Here is a 21428-nt window from a genome sequence, read left to right on the forward strand (position 1 = left end):
GAGAAGGCAGTGATTGAGAAATAGAAAAAGGCCTCAACCGACATGTTGAGAGCGACAATGAATGTGAAGGATGTGATCTCAAGTTGTTCACCGAGGAGGCCAATGTAATGTTGGTCCACAAATTATCATGGACGATATTAGGAAGGCTTGTGGTATGAATAAGTTTATGCCAAAAAAAAATTCTCGCACTAATTGAGAACTCTATGTCCGATTTGTTTTTGTGTATCATTTATGATCATGCTGGTACCGGATTGATGAACGACACGGTTAATTTGAGTCTGAACATGTACTATGACTTATGCATTTCTTTAACGATATGCTCATGGTTTTGTGCTGAACTCGTTAAATATGAACATAAGCCGATTGAGAAAATGATGTCCAGGCAACCCAAATGACACATTGTTCCCGAAATCGGACATGTAGGTGACAATACATTGCTGAATTTATGTACACAAAAACATAAATCTTACTCCTTTTTTCACATCCAAATAAATTCCTCAAAAATAGGAAGAATATCTGAAAAAAATACTCTTTTTTTTTTGGAACAACTAACAACTTTCGGAAAAATATGTACTAGTACTATCACACAAAATTAACTGAAGATATTCTAACGGGTGCATACTGTGCGCTTCTGCAGTAAGTGATGTCACTCCTGCTTTCCTCTGATCTTGTTGAGGTGCATAAAGTCAAAGGCCACCACGACGCTCCCGTCCATCCTCTTGACGATGAACCTCTCCACCAGCACCGACCGGCCGGCGGCCACCGTCCCGGCCTCCTCCTCCTCGTCGACCCACCCGCCCCTGTACTCCTCCCACCTCATCCTCTCCCACACGCTCGCGCACACACCCACGCTCTGCCCGGCCGCTGCCCTGAACCACACGTAGCCGTCGCCGTCGCCGTGCCGCTCGGCGCCGCTCGACACCACCTGCCTCGCCTCCAGGCTCCCGCCAAAGAGCACCCTCGTGCTGTGCAGATTCGAGCCGGCGTGGATCTGCTCCCAGCGCTGCTCTAGCGCCACCTCGTAGAAGGGACCGCGGTCCATCTGCTCCGACGGGGACACGCCGTCTTCTTTGACGAGATAGAATGGGCAGTACCATTTCCCGACAGCCGTTGACATCGCCGTCGGGAGGCTCGCGTCGGCGAGCTGGCGCGACCGGAGCGCCGCGTTGATGCCCGGCGCGTCGCCGAGGTCGAAGTGGTTCTTGGTCTTGGAGGCGTACACGCGCCAGTACTTCTTGCGGTAGAGGAAGTGCGGGAAGCCGTCGGCGGCCACGGCCTTCGCCGTGAACCTCCCCCGACGGCGCTGGATGATTTCGATCTGCTGGTAGACGTCGGCCGGGTCGAACAGGCGCGGCTTCACGTCGCTGATGCAGCGGCAGAAGCAGCACGGGGTCATGTCCTCCTCGCTCGAACACGTCCTGACGAGCCCCTTGCGCTTCCCCGTGGCGACGACGGCGTAGTAGCGGTTGGAGGCGAGGGGCGCGTCAGGGACGGGAACGAAGACGACGGAGTCGGTGTAGGTGGTGCTGCTCTCCCCGTGGTGCTCCGTATAGCGGAGCGTGAGCACGCGGTCCTGCGGGAACGGGAGGTCCCGCACGCGCGTCCCGCCGCACTGCCCCCAGCAGCACGTCTCGTCGGCGTCCCCGTCCTCGTCGCCCTTCACCACGAGGTAGCCTGAGTTCCGGCCCTCCGGCGGCGGTCGGGATGCTGCCTCCGGTTGGCTCTTGAAGAGGGACAGGGACTTGGTCGCGTACATTGCAGCCTTGCTTTCCTTTGCTTCCTTCTTCTGTGTATGTCTTCCAGGTGTACTTGCGTGGATAACAATGAGCAGTTAATCATGTGTATATATACTGCGGTACGGTCCCAGTATCGTATGAAAATCGATCTTCACTGATCTTATCGCGCTGATTAGTCAAATCGCAGGAAGAAAGTTCGCATGAGTTGTCAAGTGACCCAAGAAAACGCGTCTTTTGATGGGACTAGTCGCAGCTAGTGAGCTAGATGACGACATACTCTCTCTATCCAGGAAATCCAGTGAAACTTTTTAAATTTAATACTACCTCCAAATATCCTAAATTTGTCAAAATATACGTGTATCTTAAGTGTTATAGGGTGTACATACATGTAAATTTAGACAAAGCTTTGGGACATGCTTTTATGAAATGAGGGATGTCGAGGGTACTCCTCGCCAGTGCCCTCCGATAGGGGCTTAGGGTTGATGGAATCCTGCAAGCCGGCACGAGACATCGGTTCACAGACAAGCGAGGAGAGCGATTTACCCAGGTTCGGGGCCCTCGATGAGGTAAAACCCTTACGTCCTGCCTGTATGTTCTTGATTATGATGATAATGGGTTACAATGGGGTGCCGAATAGTTCGGCTGAGATCTCGTCGAGATGGCTATTGCTAAGGTGACCTAGCTCTAAGCTTTTGCTGGCTAAGATTGCTAAGATTGATCGTGTGTCCCTCGGCAGCCCCTCTCCTGGCCTTTATATAGGAGACCAGGTCTCAAGAGTCCTAACCGAGTACGACTAGGTTTACAGCATTTTTAGATCTAATCTTTCCTTGTTCGGCTGCTTCCTTGTCTTGCTCGTCAAGGATTCCTCTGGCACGCCGTCCAGGTGGCCCATCTCGCCTTCAGGTGTCTTCATGGGCCTCCAATTAGTCAATACAGGATAGAGCAATGTCGGTTACCCGAAGGGTAGTGCCCACGTCAGTAGCCCCCGAGTGTCTAGCCGAAGATAGTTCGGGTAGAGACTAAAACTCGTTTCCTCCTGATGTTCTTCTCCTTCATTGTCTTTGTTTATCTTGAATCTGCTTCACCTTCTTCTATCGGGTGCGCGTCAGCGCTCCCGATGGGAGTAGCCCACGATTCTAGGTACGGATGCTTGTAATCCGTGCGTAGACTCAAGTTGTACTACTCGAATATTTCGTTCTGCTGAAGTTTTTCGCAGGTCTTCATAGGTCATCCGATATATTTTCTTTATGCAAAGGATAATGAGTAACGTGCCCAACTTTTGTTGGTTAACTGCCGATGGCAAAACAACGTTACCCTACACAGAATCAAGTCCCCGGGCATGATCCTGGAGTGCAAAAAACTTCTATCGGGTGCGCGTCACGTGCTCCCGATGGGAGTAGCCCCCGAGTCTGGGTGCGAATGCTTGTAACCGAGTGCAGACTCGAGCTATTCAAACAATTTTTCTTCAATCCCTTCTCCTTTCGACTGCTCATTCTGTCGGGTGCGCATCACGCACTCCCGATGGGAGTAGCCCCCGAGTCTGGGCGCGGGTGTTTGCAGCCGGGTGCAGACTTAAGTCGAGCAATTATCTCTTCCTCCAAAACATTTTTCCTTCGAGTCTTCATTTTATCGGGTGCGCGTCAGCGCTCCCGATTGGAGTAGCCCCCGAGTCTAGGTACGGATGCTTGCAATCCGTGCGTAGACTCGAGTCCCTCATCCGATAACTTTCCATTTTTCCTTCGAATGCTTCTAGCTTTTTTTTATGACGTCACTGTTGACGTGTAACTGCTGTGGGCTGATGGACAAGACTTGACGTGACGGGCCCACCCTAGCTCTGCGCGGGCAGTTTTTAGGGTTTGACCAGTGCACGCGTGGTGATCGAGGTGTCTTCTCGATTTTCGCACAACGTGGGAATAATGGGCCGCCGGTTCCACTCCTTCTTCAAGCGCCACGTGCTTACACAGCTCTTAACTTCTCCTCAAAATCTCAAAAGGGCGAAAAATCCCTAACCTTCTCCATGTTTTCCGTAGCATCTCCTCATTCTTCCCCTTCTTCCTTCCTTTGCCGTTGTTGCGCCGCCACCACTGCTTTTCCAATCTTCATCAGATCTCACAATGGTGAAAAAGAAGAATCCTGCCGCCGCCGCCAGTTCCACCAGCGGAGGCACCACCACCAAGTCCTCCTCTTCTCTTCCGAAGGGGAGCGCTTCGAACGCTCCTCCCCCAGCTCCGGCGCCGCCAGCGCCATCGAGCTCAATGGCCAAGCCCGGAGATTGGGTAGCATCAACCGTCACCAAGCGTGACGAGAAGAGATCCCGAAGCCTGGGATTAATATCTTCTGAGGAGGGAAACGTGATCTTTCCAGGTGCGATTTCTCGGCCTGATCCCCCTGCTGGCTTTACCGTGATGTTCTTATCTTTCCTATATCGAGGCCTTTCGCTTCCCACTCACGAATTCCTCCTCCATCTCTTGCGAACGTATGAAATTCAACTATGGCAACTTACCCCCAACTCAATCCTCCACGTTGCTATGTTCATCACCCTTTGCGAGGCGTTTCTGGGTATCGAACCTCATTTCGGGCTGTGGAAAAAGATCTTCTACGTGAAGAGATACAGTAGTAGTAATGGATACTTTGTTACTGGAGTGGGGTTTGTAGCCCGTTCGGAGGTCAATTACTTCAATTTCCCAATGAGAGAGTCCGTGCAAGGGTGGAGGCTGAAATGGTTTTATATCAAGGAGTCCCTGTCACCTGAATCGCAGCTTCCTTGTTTTGCCGATGTCTCCGAAGCCAAGCCCAAGAATTCCTGGAAGAATATCCTCTCACCCGACGAAAGAGTAACAGCCGAAGAACTATTTGCCAAATTCCTTCGAATCAAAGAGGCCGACGGCCAAACTATGATCGGCACAGAGGTGGCAGCGGTATTCTTGAAACGTCGAGTCCAACCAGCTATGGCCAGAGTTCACACGATGTGGTTGTACTCTGGTCCAAAGGACGAAACCAGGATTAATGCTGCCGATTTGTCGGAAAAGGAGTTGCTTGACGAAGTCCGTCGCCTTACTTCCTTTAGCCAGGAAGATTCGATTCCGTTGATTTCTTCTTATGTTCCTCTTGACGCTGACCATCCACCATCAAAGGTATTTTTCTTTCTTCACGTCCCCATTATGCTGCTTTTACTTAGCCGACATAGTTTCCATTGTTCTTACTTGTTATTCTCTTTGACAGATTCCCATAGTTTCTGGAAACATGCATGATTCGCCGGATGATACTTCTGAGGGGAGAGGCTCCTCAATCCCCGTAGATTTTCACACTGTCGAGCACACAGGCCCAGAGGACGAATATAATGGTCCGATAGATTTTGAAATTGCTCACACCGACCTTCCTTCCTCAGCCGATGATGCTTGCGACGCAGATGAATCAGTGCGTAATGACGACACTGATCTTGACGCCTTTGTTAATGCAGCTGCGGAGGGGGCCAGGACTTCACCTGCGAAGAGATCAACCGGCGGTTTTGCCGATGAAGATGATCTTTTCGACATGTAAGCAATTTCTTTTCTGAAGTTACATTTGCCCTTTTATTTTTCATACTCCTTTTGTAACCATTGCCAAGCATTCATCTTTGCAGCGACGAAGGCTTTATCGAGCCTCAAACTAAGAAAGCCAAATCTGACGCTGCCCCGCCGGTCGTAGTAGCTTCCGAAGCTTCGGCTCCTAAGGCAGCCCCTACGGCTCAAGCATCGACAGCTTCTTCTCTTTCCAAGGGGAAAGATGCTTCTCCAACTGCTGCCGCCGCGACTCCTTCTTCTGTAAGTCCTTTTCTAATTGTGATGCAAATCTCTTGGAGCGTGCTTTGCTTAACAATTTCTGGTAAAACATCCTTCTTTCTTAAGGACCTGCGAGGCGTTATTTCCTCTTTGGAGGCCTTCGCCTCCCAATTCACTTCTCTGGAAGCTGACAAGGCTCGGCTACACAAGGAAGTCAAATCTTTCTCCTCGAAATTGGATGGCGCAGTCAAGATAGCTGCTGAGGCTCGCCAAGAAGTCGACTCTTTGAAGGAGGAACTGGGCAAGCTGAAGGAGAAGCTGAAGGAGGAAGAAGCATCCAGGCTGGCTGCTGAAGCTCGGGCAGCCGAAAAGGATGAAGTCCTTCGTCAGTCTTCTTTGGCCTTACTTGCTAATTTTTATACACCTCTGTCGATTGATGCACTTATGGATTCGATCCTTTTGCCAATGTATTTTTTCTTTCTTTCCCCTGCAGAAGCGGCGAACATCCCTGCTGATGCCCTGGATAGAGTTCCAAACAATTCTCCGGCAAACGCTATGTCGATGATTCTTGCCTCTCACCAGCTTACGCGGGAGCTTCTTGTAAAGGGGAAGGGTGCCCTGGCGCGGATGCACTTGATGATTTTCCCCAAGATCAAGCAAGACAAGACCCTGGGGCAACTGATCGATGCCTTCGCGGTTGACACCAAGGAGGTTATCGAGGTATTCAAGCGTACATCGCGCACTTATGGTGTTGTCCTTGCCTTCCAGCTTATGATGGGTTACGGCTTTAAGGGTGATATCGAAGAGATGACTAAGGAGCTGCCGAAAGAGCAAGACGGGCAGCTTGTTGACTTAAGCGCCTTTAAATCGTATGCCCTTACTTGTGCTCGCCAGCTCCTTGAACTAGTTTCATCAAGGAAGTCGTCGGCTGGACCCAGTTTATCGACTCAGACCCAAGCCCCTTAATTTTTGTAGCAAACTTATGCTTGAGCTGATGTGAAACATTGTTCTGCCGCAAAACTTATGCTTGTAATAAACTCCATGCTAGCAATGTTGGTAGCACACTATTGTTATAATATTTTTTCTTGTACTTCTCCCGATGGGAGTTACTTCGGATGCTCAGCTGTACCATATCCATCATCCTTTTGTAACGGTGTTTCCTGCAGGTCTTCCCAGTGTCCTCATTTGTTGACGACTCTTCGGGTGCTCTTCCTGAAAGTGATCGGATCCAGCGTATGAAGGATCGGATTACGCAGATGGAAAAGGACCTGCGCAGCACTTAAGCCTTAGCTGCTATTGTCAATAAGAAGAGCGAGATTGCAGCCGACGTGGAACGGTACACTCTTACTGAGCTGCATAAAGCTACCGAGAGTTTGAACTGTAAGTTCCCTGATTCCTTTGCCCTTTTTTCAACAACGCCTTGTCTGACTCTTTATTGATTCTTTTGCCAGTCATAGCTTTGAACCGTGCGGAAGAGAACAAGCGGATACACGAGCGAGTGCATGCTTTAACCCAACTTTTCTCATTCGAAGAGATTTTCTGGCGGGATCACTCGAAGGCTTCGGCTGTCGCGAAATTTCAGTATCGGGTCCAACAAGTCCACCAATTCTTTGACAAGTGCTACAAAGCTATGAGGGTGGTTTGGAAGACGATGTTTCCTTTAAATGCAATTCCCCCTACGCTTTTGACTTTGATGTCCGAGTTTGGAAACGCCAAGAAGATTTGGGACTTAGTACGAGCTCAAGTTTTTGCAGGGGCCAAGTGTACGCTTGCCCTTGTGCTTGCTTGTTATCCCTCGGCATGTTTGCTATCTATTGCCAACGCAACTGGTGATTTTGAAGAACTGTACCCGAAGGTATTATTGCCCGCTAATATAATTGTCGACAGGCTTGAAGAGGAGTCAAAGGTACCTGAAGGAAGGGAAACTCCGCAAGGGTGATATCAGGGTGTAAAGTCGTTTTTGTAAAATGAATTGCATTGGCTAGTCCATCCAAGTGTTAGGATTGTTAAGCCGAAACTTTTTATTTGGTAAATACATGAATATGTACTTTTACCGTGCCGTTGGCAAATTTTTGAAGGAGCAAATCTTAATTGCCCGTTAGATGTATACTAGTTGGTCAGCAAATCATTATGAGTGATCAGCTCGTGTTGCAGGTTTTGCTAAACCTGTTGTATGCGCAACTTTGCTTTCAACTGATTGTAAGTTTCGGCAGTCACTCCCGAATATTTCAGGTGCAATGATTCTGCCGATGGGCCTGTTGTTCTTTGATATTTCCATAAGTAAAATATCGAACGTGGGTTGCATTTATATTTTCCAAACTCTTGCTTTGTACGGCACTCGTAGAGGCATCTGAAGCAGAGGGAAGGATTAATGTCCTTGTTTTTCTTTGCAGCACTCGTAGAGGCTTTTCCCTTGGGGCGCGATCCTCTGCCGCGCGTTACGTTATACCGTTGCTTGTAAGCAAGGTTCACGGTGGCGCGGTCATAGATGCTTTAGATTACTACAATGCTCAACAAGGAATCGAAACTTAAGTTCTCATTAATAGGGTAAATGCGAAACTAGAGGGCGAAAAAAGGAGGCCCTATGTAAAGTAAAGGGAAAAAATTTAAAGGCTAAGGAAGTGCTTAATCAAGGAAGGGGTTCTTCTCATCTTCGACAGCATCTTCTGACTTCTTCGCCATGCTAGTGGTCGCTGCAGCGTTGTTGATTTCGCCAGGGGTCTGGGCAGTGATTGCCAGCGTCTTGCTGTTTCCTGTGCCCTCTATGCCGTCCTCTGCCGAAGCTTTTGTTGCCGGAGCTTCTGCCGCTGAGGCTTCAAGGGCAAGGTTGGCTGGCTTCTTCTTGGTTTCCCTGTAAGGTTTTTCCTCCTTGATTTCTCGTATCGTCAGCTTGGGCGGAGGGTCGACAATTTCTCGTTGAGGCCCAAACTTTGCAGCAATCCTTTGAAAGTCGCGATCACAATTGTCCGAGCGTGAGAAACTTCCATGGACTGTGATGTTCGTCCCGTTGTTCCCAGGCATTTTCAGCTTGAGGTATGCGTAGTGCGGCACAGCCATGAACTTGGCATAAGCTGGTCTCCCGAGTATGGCGTGATACTGTGATTCCCAGTTCACGACTTCGAACTCGATCTTCTCCTTCCTGAAATTGTCGGGTTTGTCGAAGACGACGTTCAGGTACGCTTTGCCAAGAGAGTACGCTGGCGAAGTAGGGACGATCCCATGGAAGCGGGTGTCTGATTCTTCTAGCATTCTCATGGTGATCCCCATACTTTGGATTGTGTCAAGGAATATCAGGTTGAGTCCACTTCCTCCGTCCATGAAGACTTTGCTCATCTTGAACCCTCCTATCTGTGCTTCGACCACTAGGGCAGCGTGTCCTGGTTTTGGTATAGTCATCGGGTGATCCGCTCGGCTGAACGTGATGTTCTGAGACGACCACTCGACATACTCAGGGATGTTCGCCATGATGCTTTCTGCCAGGTTGATTTCTCGGGTGAGCTTCTTCATTTCTCTCCTTGAAACGCCTGTCCTATGTATCATACTCATCTGCCCACGTGGTGGTGGAAATGCCTCGTTGGGTTGATGAGGTTGAGCTTGCTGGACCTGATGTTGCGGTGGGGGTGGTGGTGGTGGTGGCGGTAGCTGTTGCTGGCCTGCCTGCTGGATGAGTTTATGCATATCGATGAACTGCCGACAGTCCCTGAGCAGGTGGCTAGACTTTATTTTACCATCCTTGGAATCGGTATATGAATGCAGGTAGCATGGGGCGTTGATCTGCTCAGCGTAGGGTAGTTCGGGTGTTCTCTGTTGTCGTGCTTTATAGTTGCCACGGTTCTCAGAGTTGTTCCGATTGCCGTCCTGTCGATCGTCTCGCCTGTCATTGTACCGATCATCCTGCCGATCAGAGTAGCCTGCGGTCACCAAGTTGTTGTCATCGTAGCTGCGGTTCTTCCTTCTCTTGTTGCGATCCCTTCGACCACCCGAATCATGCTTCGGCTGGTCATCTTCTTCGTCGTCGCTGCGCTGTCGTGGCTTTCGAACGTTGTCTTCGCCATCGGCCCAGCTGTTGGCGATTTCCATTAACTTGGTTATGGTTTTCGGCTTCTTGCGTCCAAGTTCTTCTATATAGCTTTCACGTCGGATGCAATCACTGAAGGCGTCGATTGCTCTGTCGACAGATACGTCTTCCGCAGTGTTCAGGAGCTTGGTGAATCTCCCGATGTATGCGCGCATCGATTCCTTCTGCTTTTCCTTCCGTGGAACTAGATTATCTCCTAATATTGCGAGACTTTCTAAGGCACCACGGTGAGCCTGAGCCATGGATCCTTCAGGACGCTGGTTAATGAGGTACGCTGCAAGGTTGGATGTTGCTCCCGCAACGGTTTTTGGCCGTGGCATGCCCGCAGTGTCCGTAGTCATAAAGGACTTGGTCAAGTTTGACGTTATCTCCCTTGCATCATCTTCCGAAAGCCTGGACATTCTTGATCGATGTTTGCCTCCTCCGTGAGTACTTCGAGAGGCACTTCCCTGCGAGCCCCTTCGTCGCTCGCTGGATCGGTCTGCCGCAGATAGGCGTCTCTCGAGGGTGGCTTGCTCCTTAGATAGGCGCTCCCGATTTTTCTCCAATATGGAGCAGTAAGCATTGAGAGTGCCAACCGTGGTTCCCGCCGGAAGTGGTGTGTTGTTAAGCACGGCTGCCCTGGCTGCTGCCCACTCTTCTTCTGCGATGGTGTGATCGCTGTTGTTGTTGCTGGCGCTGTTCTCAAAACTAGCTCGCCTACTGGAACGGGGGGTGCGATCTCCATCTCCCCTGTTAGCAACATAAACTTGGAGGGGCGCCACTCTTCGGGTGTCTCTTTGGGTGATGCTGTCGATGTTGTCCTCTCCCGACGAATAGTGGGCATTGCAGATGAACGGCGTGTCGCTCGACCCTAGCTCGCGCCTGGTGTCGCAGTTCATGCAATAGTACGAGGTTAGCTCCGAGGACGCGGGATCGTCGGATCCGACCGACATGGAGGACGCTGAACGGGGAGTCGAAGGCGCGAGCGGACTTGACGGGCTTGTCAGGCCAGCCGAAAGGTCCAGTGACGACGATGCGCTTGGACTCGTCGGCCTGGAGATGGGAGACTCCAGCAGCCGAAGAATTCCTTCTGAGTTGACGTTGTAGTGGACGCTCCTGAAGGCCATCTCCATGTTGCCTTGTAGACCGGAGAAAGTCGAGCGAGACGGATCGCTATGTGGGGTGAACTCGTAGGAGCCGAAACGAATCGGGCTTCCCAGACGAGGCGATGACGGTGTTGATGAAGCTGCCGATGACATGACGGGTTCAGCCGATGTCCGATCTTGTGCCGACAGGGTTCCCACAGACGGCGCCAATTGTCGAGGGTACTCCTCGCCAGTGCCCTCCGATAGGGGCTTAGGGTTGATGGAATCCTGCAAGCTGACACGAGACATCGGTTCACAGACAAGCGGGGAGAGCGATTTACCCAGGTTCGGGGCCCTCGATGAGGTAAAACCCTTACGTCCTGCCTGTCTGTTCTTGATTATGATGATAATGGGTTACAATGGGGTGCCGAATAGTTCGGCTGAGATCTCGTCGAGATGGCTATTGCTAAGGTGACCTAGCTCTAAGCTTTTGCTGGCTAAGATTGCTAAGATTGATCGTGTGTCCCTCGGCAGCCCCTCTCCTGGCCTTTATATAGGAGGCCAGGTCTCAAGAGTCCTAACCGAGTACGACTAGGTTTACAGTATTTTTAGATCTAATCTTTCCTTGTTCGGCTGCTTCCTTGTCTTGCTCGTCAAGGATTCCTCTGGCACGCCGTCCAGGTGGCCCATCTCGCCTTCAGGTGTCTTCATGGGCCTCCAATTAGTCAATACAGGATAGAGCAATGTCGGTTACCCGAAGGGTAGTGCCCACGTCAGTAGCCCCCGAGTGTCTAGCCGAAGATAGTTCGGGTAGAGACTAAAACTCGTTTCCTCCTGATGTTCTTCTCCTTCATTGTCTTTGTTTATCTTGAATCTGCTTCACCTTCTTCTATCGGGTGCGCGTCAGCGCTCCCGATGGGAGTAGCCCCCGATTCTAGGTACGGATGCTTGCAATCCGTGCGTAGACTCAAGTTGTACTACTCGAATATTTCATTCTGCTGAAGTTTTTCGCAGGTCTTCATAGGTCATCCGATATATTTTCTTTATGCAAAGGATAATGAGTAACGTGCCCAACTTTTGTTGGTTAACTGCCGATGGCAAAACAACGTTACCCTACACAGAATCAAGTCCCCGGGCATGATCCTGGAGTGCAAAAAACTTCTATCGGGTGCGCGTCACGTGCTCCCGATGGGAGTAGCCCCCGAGTCTGGGTGCGAATGCTTGTAACCGAGTGCAGACTCGAGCTATTCAAACAATTTTTCTTCAATCCCTTCTCCTTTCGACTGCTCATTCTGTCGGGTGCGCATCACGCACTCCCGATGGGAGTAGCTCCCGAGTCTGGGCGCGGGTGTTTGCAGCCGGGTGCAGACTTAAGTCGAGCAATTATCTCTTCCTCCAAAACATTTTTCCTTCGAGTCTTCATTTTATCGGGTGCGCGTCAGCGCTCCCGATTGGAGTAGCCCCCGAGTCTAGGTACGGATGCTTGCAATCCGTGCGTAGACTCGAGTCCCTCATCCGATAACTTTCCATTTTTCCTTCGAATGCTTCTAGCTTTTTTTATGACGTCACTGTTGACGTGTAACTGCTGTGGGCTGATGGACAGGACTTGACCTGACGGGCCCACCCTAGCTCTGCGCGGGCAGTTTTTAGGGCTTGACCAGTGCACGCGTGGTGATCGAGGTGTCTTCTCGATTTTCGCACAACGTGGGAATAATGGGCCGCCGGTTCCACTCCTTCTTCAAGCGCCACGTGCTTACACAGCTCTTAACTTCTCCTCAAAATCTCCAAAGGGCGAAAAATCCCTAACATTCTCCATGTTTTCCGTAGCATCTCCTCATTCTTCCCCTTCTTCCTTCCTTTGCCGTTGCTGCGCCGCCACCACTGCTTTTCCAATCTTCATCAGATCTCACAATGGTGAAAAAGAAGAATCCTGCCGCCGCCGCCAGTTCCACCAGCGGAGGCGCCACCACCAAGTCCTCCTCTTCTCTTCCGAAGGGGAGCGCTTCGAACGCTCCTCCCCCAGCTCCGGCGCCGCCAGCGCCATCGAGCTCAATGGCCAAGCCCGGAGATTGGGTAGCATCAACCGCCACCAAGCGTGACGAGAAGAGATCCCGAAGCCTGGGATTAATATCTTCTGAGGAGGGAAACGTGATCTTTCCAGGTGCGATTTCTCGGCCTGATCCCCCTGCTGGCTTTACCGTGATGTTCTTATCTTTCCTATATCGAGGCCTTTCGCTTCCCACTCACGAATTCCTCCTCCATCTCTTGCGAACGTATGAAATTCAACTATGGCAACTTACCCCCAACTCAATCCTCCACGTTGCTATGTTCATCACCCTTTGCGAGGCTTTTCTGGGTATCGAACCTCATTTCGGGCTGTGGAAAAAGATCTTCTACGTGAAGAGATACAGTAGTAGTAATGGATACTTTGTTACTGGAGTGGGGTTTGTAGCCCGTTCGGAGGTCAATTACTTCAATTTCCCAATGAGAGAGTCCGTGCAAGGGTGGAGGCTGAAATGGTTTTATATCAAGGAGTCCCTGTCACCCGAATCGCAGCTTCCTTGTTTTGCCGATGTCTCCGAAGCCAAGCCCAGGAATTCCTGGAAGAATATCCTCTCACCCGACGAAAGAGTAACAGCCGAAGAACTATTTGCCAAATTCCTTCGAATCAAAGAGGCCGACGGCCAAACTATGATCGGCACAGAGGTGGCAGCGGTATTCTTGAAACGTCGAGTCCAACCAGCTATGGCCAGAGTTCACCCGATGTGGTTGTACTCTGGTCCAAAGGACGAAACCAGGATTAATGCTGCCGATTTGTCGGAAAAGGAGTTGCTTGACGAAGTCCGTCGCCTTACTTCCTTTAGCCAGGAAGATTCGATTCCGTTGATTTCTTCTTATGTTCCTCTTGACGCTGACCATCCACCATCAAAGGTATTTTTCTTTCTTCACGTCCCCATTATGATGCTTTTACTTAGCCGACATAGTTTCCATTGTTCTTACTTGTTATTCTCTTTGACAGATTCCCATAGTTTCTGGAAACATGCATGATTCGCCGGATGATACTTCTGAGGGGAGAGGCTCCTCAATCCCCGTAGATTTTCACCTTTATCGAGCACACAGGCCCAGAGGACGAATATAATGGTCCGATAGATTTTGAAATTGCTCACACCGACCTTCCTTCCTCAGCCGATGATGCTTGCGACGCAGATGAATCAGTGCGTAATGACGACACTGATCTTGACGCCTTTGTTAATGCAGCTGCGGAGGGGGCCAGGACTTCACCTGCGAAGAGATCAACCGGCGGTTTTGCCGATGAAGATGATCTTTTCGACATGTAAGCAATTTCTTTTCTGAAGTTACATTTGCCCTTTTATTTTTCATACTCCTTTTGTAACCATTGCCAAGCATTCATCTTTGCAGCGACGAAGGCTTTATCGAGCCTCAAACTAAGAAAGCCAAATCTGACGCTGCCCCGCCGGTCGTAGTAGCTTCCGAAGCTTCGGCTCCTAAGGCAGCCCCTACGGCTCAAGCATCGACAGCTTCTTCTCTTTCCAAGGGGAAAGATGCTTCTCCAACTGCTGCCGCCGCGACTCCTTCTTCTGTAAGTCCTTTTCTAATTGTGATGCAAATCTCTTGGAGCGTGCTTTGCTTAACAATTTCTGGTAAAACATCCTTCTTTCTTAAGGACCCGCGAGGCGTTATTTCCTCTTTGGAGGCCTTCGCCTCCCAATTCACTTCTCTGGAAGCTGACAAGGCTCGGCTACACAAGGAAGTCAAATCTTTCTCCTCGAAATTGGATGGCGCAGTCAAGATAGCTGCTGAGGCTCGCCAAGAAGTCGACTCTTTGAAGGAGGAACTGGGCAAGCTGAAGGAGAAGCTGAAGGAGGAAGAAGCATCCAGGCTGGCTGCTGAAGCTCGGGCAGCCGAAAAGGATGAAGTCCTTCGTCAGTCTTCTTTGGCCTTACTTGGTAATTTTTATACACCTCTGTCGATTGATGCACTTATGGATTCGATCCTTTTGCCAATGTATTTTTTCTTTCTTTCCCCTGCAGAAGCGGCGAACATCCCTGCTGATGCCCTGGACAGAGTTCCAAACAATTCTCCGGCAAACGCTATGTCGATGATTCTTGCCTCTCGCCAGCTTACGCGGGAGCTTCTTGTAAAGGGGAAGGGTGCCCTGGCGCGGATGCACTTGATGATTTTCCCCAAGATCAAGCAAGACAAGACCCTGGGGCAACTGATCGATGCCTTCGCGGTTGACACCAAGGAGGTTATCGAGGTATTCAAGCGTACATCGCGCACTTATGGTGTTGTCCTTGCCTTCCAGCTTATGATGGGTTACGGCTTTAAGGGTGATATCGAAGAGATGACTAAGGAGCTGCCGAAAGAGCAAGACGGGCAGCTTGTTGACTTAAGCGCCTTTAAATCGTATGCCCTTACTTGTGCTCGCCAGCTCCTTGAACTGGTTTCATCAAGGAAGTCGTCGGCTGGACCCAGTTTATCGACTCAGACCCAAGCCCCTTAATTTTTGTAGCAAACTTATGCTTGAGCTGATGTGAAACATTGTTCTGCCGCAAAACTTATGCTTGTAATAAACTCCGTGCTAGCAATGTTGGTAGCACACTTTTGTTATAATATTTTTTCTTGTACTTCTCCCGATGGGAGTTACTTCGGATGCTCAGCTGTACCATATCCATCATCCTTTTGTAACGGTGTTTCCTGCAGGTCTTCCCAGTGTCCTCATTTGTTGACGACTCTTCGGGTGCTCTTCCTGAAAGTGATCGGATCCAGCGTATGAAGGATCGGATTACGCAGATGGAAAAGGACCTGCGCAGCACTTAAGCCTTAGCTGCTATTGTCAATAAGAAGAGCGAGATTGCAGCCGACGTGGAACGGTACACTCTTACTGAGCTGCATAAAGCTACCGAGAGTTTGAACTGTAAGTTCCCTGATTCCTTTGCCCTTTTGTCAACAACGCCTTGTCTGACTCTTTATTGATTCTTTTGCCAGTCATAGCTTTGAACCGTGCGGAAGAGAACAAGCGGATACACGAGCGAGTGCATGCTTTAACCCAACTTTCCTCATCCGAAGAGATTTTCTGGCGGGATCACTCGAAGGCTTCGGCTGTCGCGAAATTTCAGTATCGGGTCCAACAAGTCCACCAATTCTTTGACAAGTGCTACAAAGCTATGAGGGTGGTTTGGAAGACGATGTTTCCTTTAAATGCAATTCCCCCTACGCTTTTGACTTTGATGTCCGAGTTTGGAAACGCCAAGAAGATTTGGGACTTAGTACGAGCTCAAGTTTTTGCAGGGGCCAAGTGTACGCTTGCCCTTGTGCTTGCTTGTTATCCCTCGGCATGTTTGCTATCTATTGCCAACGCAACTGGTGATTTTGAAGAACTGTACCCGAAGGTATTATTGCCCGCTAATATAATTGTCGACAGGCTTGAAGAGGAGTCAAAGGTACCTGAAGGAAGGGAAACTCCGCAAGGGTGATATCAGGGTGTAAAGTCATTTTTGTAAAATGAATTGCATTGGCTAGTCCATCCAAGTGTTAGGATTGTTAAGCCGAAACTTTTTATTTGGTAAATACATGAATATGTACTTTTACCGTGCCGTTGGCAAATTTTTGAAGGAGCAAATCTTAATTGCCCGTTAGATGTATACTAGTTGGTCAGCAAATCATTATGAGTGATCAGCTCGTGTTGCAGGTTTTGCTAAACCTGTTGTATGCGCAACTTTGCTTTCAACTGATTGTAAGTTTCGGCAGTCACTCCCGAATATTTTGGGTGCAATGATTCTGCCGATGAGCCTGTTGTTCTTTGATATTTCCATAAGTAAAATATCGAACGTGGGTTGCATTTATATTTTCCAAACTCTTGCTTTGTACGGCACTCGTAGAGGCATCTGAAGCAGAGGGAAGGATTAATGTCCTTGTTTTTCTTTGCAGCACTCGTAGAGGCTTTTCCCTTGGGGCGCGATCCTCTGCCGCGCGTTACGTTATACCGTTGCTTGTAAGCAAGGTTCACGGTGGCGCGGTCATAGATGCTTTAGATTACTACAATGCTCAACAAGGAATCGAAACTTAAGTTCTCATTAATAGGGTAAATGCGAAACTAGAGGGCGAAAAAAGGAGGCCCTGTGTAAAGTAAAGGGAAAAAATTTAAAGGCTAAGGAAGTGCTTAATCAAGGAAGGGGTTCTTCTCATCTTCGACAGCATCTTCTGACTTCTTCGCCATGCTAGTGGTCGCTGCAGCGTTGTTGATGTCGCCAGGGGTCTGGGCAGTGATTGCCAGCGTCTTGCTGTTTCCTGTGCCCTCTATGCCGTCCTCTGCCGAAGCTTTTGTTGCCGGAGCTTCTGCCGCTGAGGCTTCAAGGGCAAGGTTGGCTGGCTTCTTCTTGGTTTCCCTGTCATGTTTTTCCTCCTTGATTTCTCGTATCGTCAGCTTGGGCGGAGGGTCGACAATTTCTCGTTGAGGCCCAAACTTTGCAGCAATCCTTTGAAAGTCGCGATCACAATTGTCCGAGCGTGAGAAACTTCCATGGACTGTGATGTTCGTCCCGTTGTTCCCAGGCATTTTCAGCTTGAGGTATGCGTAGTGCGGCACAGCCATGAACTTGGCATAAGCTGGTCTCCCGAGTATGGCGTGATACTGTGATTCCCAGTTCACGACTTCGAACTCGATCTTCTCCTTCCTGAAATTGTCGGGTTTGTCGAAGACGACGTTCAGGTACGCTTTGCCAAGAGAGTACGCTGGCGAAGTAGGGAGGATCCCATGGAAGCGGGTGTCTGATTCTTCTAGCATTCTCATGGTGATCCCCATACTTTGGATTGTGTCAAGGAATATCAGGTTGAGTCCACTTCCTCCGTCCATGAAGACATTGCTCATCTTGAACCCTCCTATCTGTGCTTCGACCACTAGGGCAGCGTGTCCTGGTTTTGGTATAGTCATCGGGTGATCCGCTCGGCTGAACGTGATGTTCTGAGACGACCACTCGACATACTCAGGGATGTTCGCCATGATGCTTTCTGCCAGGTTGATTTCTCGGGTGAGCTTCTTCATTTCTCTCCTTGAAATGCCTGTCCTATGTATCATACTCATCTGCCCACGTGGTGGTGGAAATGCCTCGTTGGGTTGATGAGGTTGAGCTTGCTGGACCTGATGTTGCGGTGGGGGTGGTGGTGGTGGTGGCGGTAGCTGTTGCTGGCCTGCCTGCTGGATGAGTTTATGCATATCGATGAACTGCCGACAGTCCCTGAGCAGGTGGCTAGACTTTATTTTACCATCCTTGGAATCGGTATATGAATGCAGGTAGCATGGGGCGTTGATCTGCTCAGCGTAGGGTAGTTCGGGTGTTCTCTGTTGTCGTGCTTTATAGTTGCCACGGTTCTCAGAGTTGTTCCGATTGCCGTCCTGTCGATCGTCTCGCCTGTCATTGTACCGATCATCCTGCCGATCAGAGTAGCCTGCGGCCACCAAGTTGTTGTCATCGTAGCTGCGGTTCTTCCTTCTCTTGTTGCGATCCCTTCGACCACCCGAATCATGCTTCGGCTGGTCATCTTCTTAAATCGTCGGCTAGCTCTTGTCGTGGCTTTCGAACGTTGTCTTCGCCATCGGCCCAGCTGTTGGCGATTTCCATTAACTTGGTTATGGTTTTCGGCTTCTTGCGTCCAAGTTCTTCTATATAGCTTTCACGTCGGATGCAATCACTGAAGGCGTCGATTGCTCTGTCGACAGATACGTCTTCCGCAGCGTTCAGGAGCTTGGTGAATCTCCCGATGTATGCGCGCATCGATTCCTTCTGCTTTTCCTTCCGTGGAACTAGATTATCTCCTAATATTGCGAGACTTTCTAAGGCACCACGGTGAGCCTGAGCCATGGATCCTTCAGGACGCTGGTTAATGAGGTACGCTGCAAGGTTGGCTGTTGCTCCCGCAACGGTTTTTGGCCGTGGCATGCCCGCAGTGTCCGTAGTCATAAAGGACTTGGTCAAGTTTGACGTTATCTCCCTTGCATCATCTTCCGAAAGCCTGGACATTCTTGATCGATGTTTGCCTCCTCCGTGAGTACTTCGAGAGGCACTTCCCTGCGAGCCCCTTCGTCGCTCGCTGGATCGGTCTGCCGCAGATAGGCGTCTCTCGAGGGTGGCTTGCTCCTTAGATAGGCGCTCCCGATTTTTCTCCAATATGGAGCGGTAAGCATTGAGAGTGCCAACCGTGGTTCCCGCCGGAAGTGGTGTGTTGTTAAGCACGGCTGCCCTGGCTGCTGCCCACTCTTCTTCTGCGATGGTGTGATCGCTGTTGTTGTTGCTGGCGCTGTTCTCAAAACTAGCTCGCCTACTGGAACGGGGGGTGCGATCTCCATCTCCCCTGTTAGCAACATAAACTTGGAGGGGCGCCACTCTTCGGGTGTCTCTTTGGGTGATGCTGTCGATGTTGTCCTCTCCCGACGAATAGTGGGCATTGCAGATGAACGGCGTGTCGCTCGACCCTAGCTCGCGCCTGGTGTCGCAGTTCATGCAATAGTACGAGGTTAGCTCCGAGGACGCGGGATCGTCGGATCCGACCGACATGGAGGACGCTGAACGGGGAGTCGAAGGCGCGAGCGGACTTGACGGGCTTGTCAGGCCAGCCGAAAGGTCCAGTGACGACGATGCGCTTGGACTCGTCGGCCTGGAGATGGGAGACTCCAGCAGCCGAAGAATTCCTTCTGAGTTGACGTTGTAGTGGACGCTCCTGAAGGCCATCTCCATGTTGCCTTGTAGACCGGAGAAAGTCGAGCGAGACGGATCGCTATGTGGGGTGAACTCGTAGGAGCCGAAACGAATCGGGCTTCCCAGACGAGGCGATGACGGTGTTGATGAAGCTGCCGATGACATGACGGGTTCAGCCGATGTCCGATCTTGTGCCGACAGGGTTCCCACAGACGGCGCCAATTGTCGAGGGTACTCCTCGCTCAATGCCCTCAGATAGGGGCTTAGGGTTGATGGAATCCTGCAAGCTGACACGAGACATGCAAGCTGACACGAGACATCGGTTCACAGACAAGCGGGGAGAGCGATTTACCCAGGTTCGGGGCCCTCGATGAGGTAAAACCCTTACGTCCTTCATGTCTGTTCTTGATTATGATGATAATGGGTTACAATGGGGTGCCGAATAGTTCGGCTGAGATCTCGTCGAGATGGCTATTGCTAAGGTGACCTAGCTCTAAGCTTTTGCTGGCTAAGATTGCTAAGATTGATCGTGTGTCCCTCGGCAGCCCCTCTCCTGGCCTTTATATAGGAGGACAGGTCTCAAGAGTCCTAACCGAGTACGACTAGGTTTACAGTATTTTTAGATCTAATCTTTCCTTGTTCGGCTGCTTCCTTGTCTTGCTCGTCAAGGATTCCTCTGGCACGCCGTCCAGGTGGCCCATCTCGCCTTCAGGTGTCTTCATGGGCCTCCAATTAGTCAATACAGGATAGGGCAATGTCGGTTACCCGAAGGGTAGTGCCCACGTCAAGGGACTAACTAACCTAATAACAATAAGTATTAACATACTACCTTTATGCCAAATATAATGTGTATTATATTTATTCAAATTCAAACAGTGTAAATTTTAACAAAGTTTATATGGAAAATATAAACATCTAAGATATCAAACAATTACCACTAAAAATATAATGAAGTATATTTTAATATATCATACATTCTGTATTGTAGATATAGATAATTTTCTCAATAAAATTGGTCAAAGTTCATGGGCGGAGCTCTCAACAGTCTATACCTGATGCACAAGCATCAGGGTCAAAGAATTATTTTAGTCCCGCATATGAGCTTAATAGGACCTACACATCAGGGTAGACAAAGAAAGGTGCATCAGGGAGGCAATAATTCAAGCTAGCAAGGGTTCAAACGTTGAAAATTGTATACATATGCATCAGAGAGACCTTTGCTCCAGCTTCACCCCTTTCAAAGTTAACGCAAGTTTGACTTTGATGAAAACCAGTTAAGGAGGGAATACTTATTGGTATATCATAAACTACTTTTTGAGACGAATCTAGTGATATAAAACTACTATCATATATATTGCCACATTTTCTTCCTAATTTTTTAAAATTTTAATCTAAAATGAAGTTAGAAGTTTATTGATGAATGGAAGGAGTGCTCCTTTGACGGTCGATCTATGGGACATAATAATTAACGTAAGGTAAAGTGTACGGTATTGTCACTGCTTCTTCTCTTAAGCTTCTTTCGTGAAGCTAGCTTCTACGGAAAGAGAAGCCACCGTTTCCAGAGTATCGAAAGATAAGTTTTTTTTTCATGGATTACCTTTATTTTGATCGCTGGCATCTTCGAGGTGTTTCTTGTTCAGCTTATAGACAGCTTAACATCGGTAATTTCGTAGGGAGGGGCGAATTTTAAACCAGGTTATTATCCTAGCGTCCATCTGCTACTCATCCTACCTAACAACATATAGCCAAGGGAGGGATCATTCTTCGTTGATCAACGTTTTTTTATAGACAGCTTAACATGACTTGCCATGCTCACGGCACGATATGCACATGCAACATACATTTCCATGATCCGATCCCATGGGGTGGATCCAGAGCAAAATCAACCCGGTGTCATTGTATGAAGCACAAAGATTTTTCACCTATAGCTGAGGGTGTCATGCACTGGAAATCTACACAATACATCAAATAAAATGGAATTTACCCAGTGTCATGTGACACCTGCTAGTTTAATGTGGGTACGCCTGATGTTGGCTCTATCCTGCACCTTACAAACGAGCTGGAGAAAA

General features: G+C 49.4%; 1 protein-coding gene across 1 annotated transcript; it reads right to left on the minus strand.

Moving 5' to 3' along the window:
- Positions 1 to 342: 342 nt before the first annotated feature.
- Positions 343 to 1837, minus strand: LOC127295767 (uncharacterized). The gene has a single exon (XM_051325765.2). The coding sequence runs from the start codon at positions 1754 to 1756 to the stop codon at positions 647 to 649; it is 1110 nt and encodes a 369-aa protein (XP_051181725.1). The 5' UTR covers positions 1757 to 1837; the 3' UTR covers positions 343 to 646.
- Positions 1838 to 21428: the final 19591 nt, after the last annotated feature.

The sequence above is a fragment of the Lolium perenne genome, chromosome 4, assembly GCF_019359855.2.
Source record: "Lolium perenne isolate Kyuss_39 chromosome 4, Kyuss_2.0, whole genome shotgun sequence".
In the NCBI taxonomy this organism is placed as follows: Eukaryota; Viridiplantae; Streptophyta; class Magnoliopsida; order Poales; family Poaceae; genus Lolium; species Lolium perenne.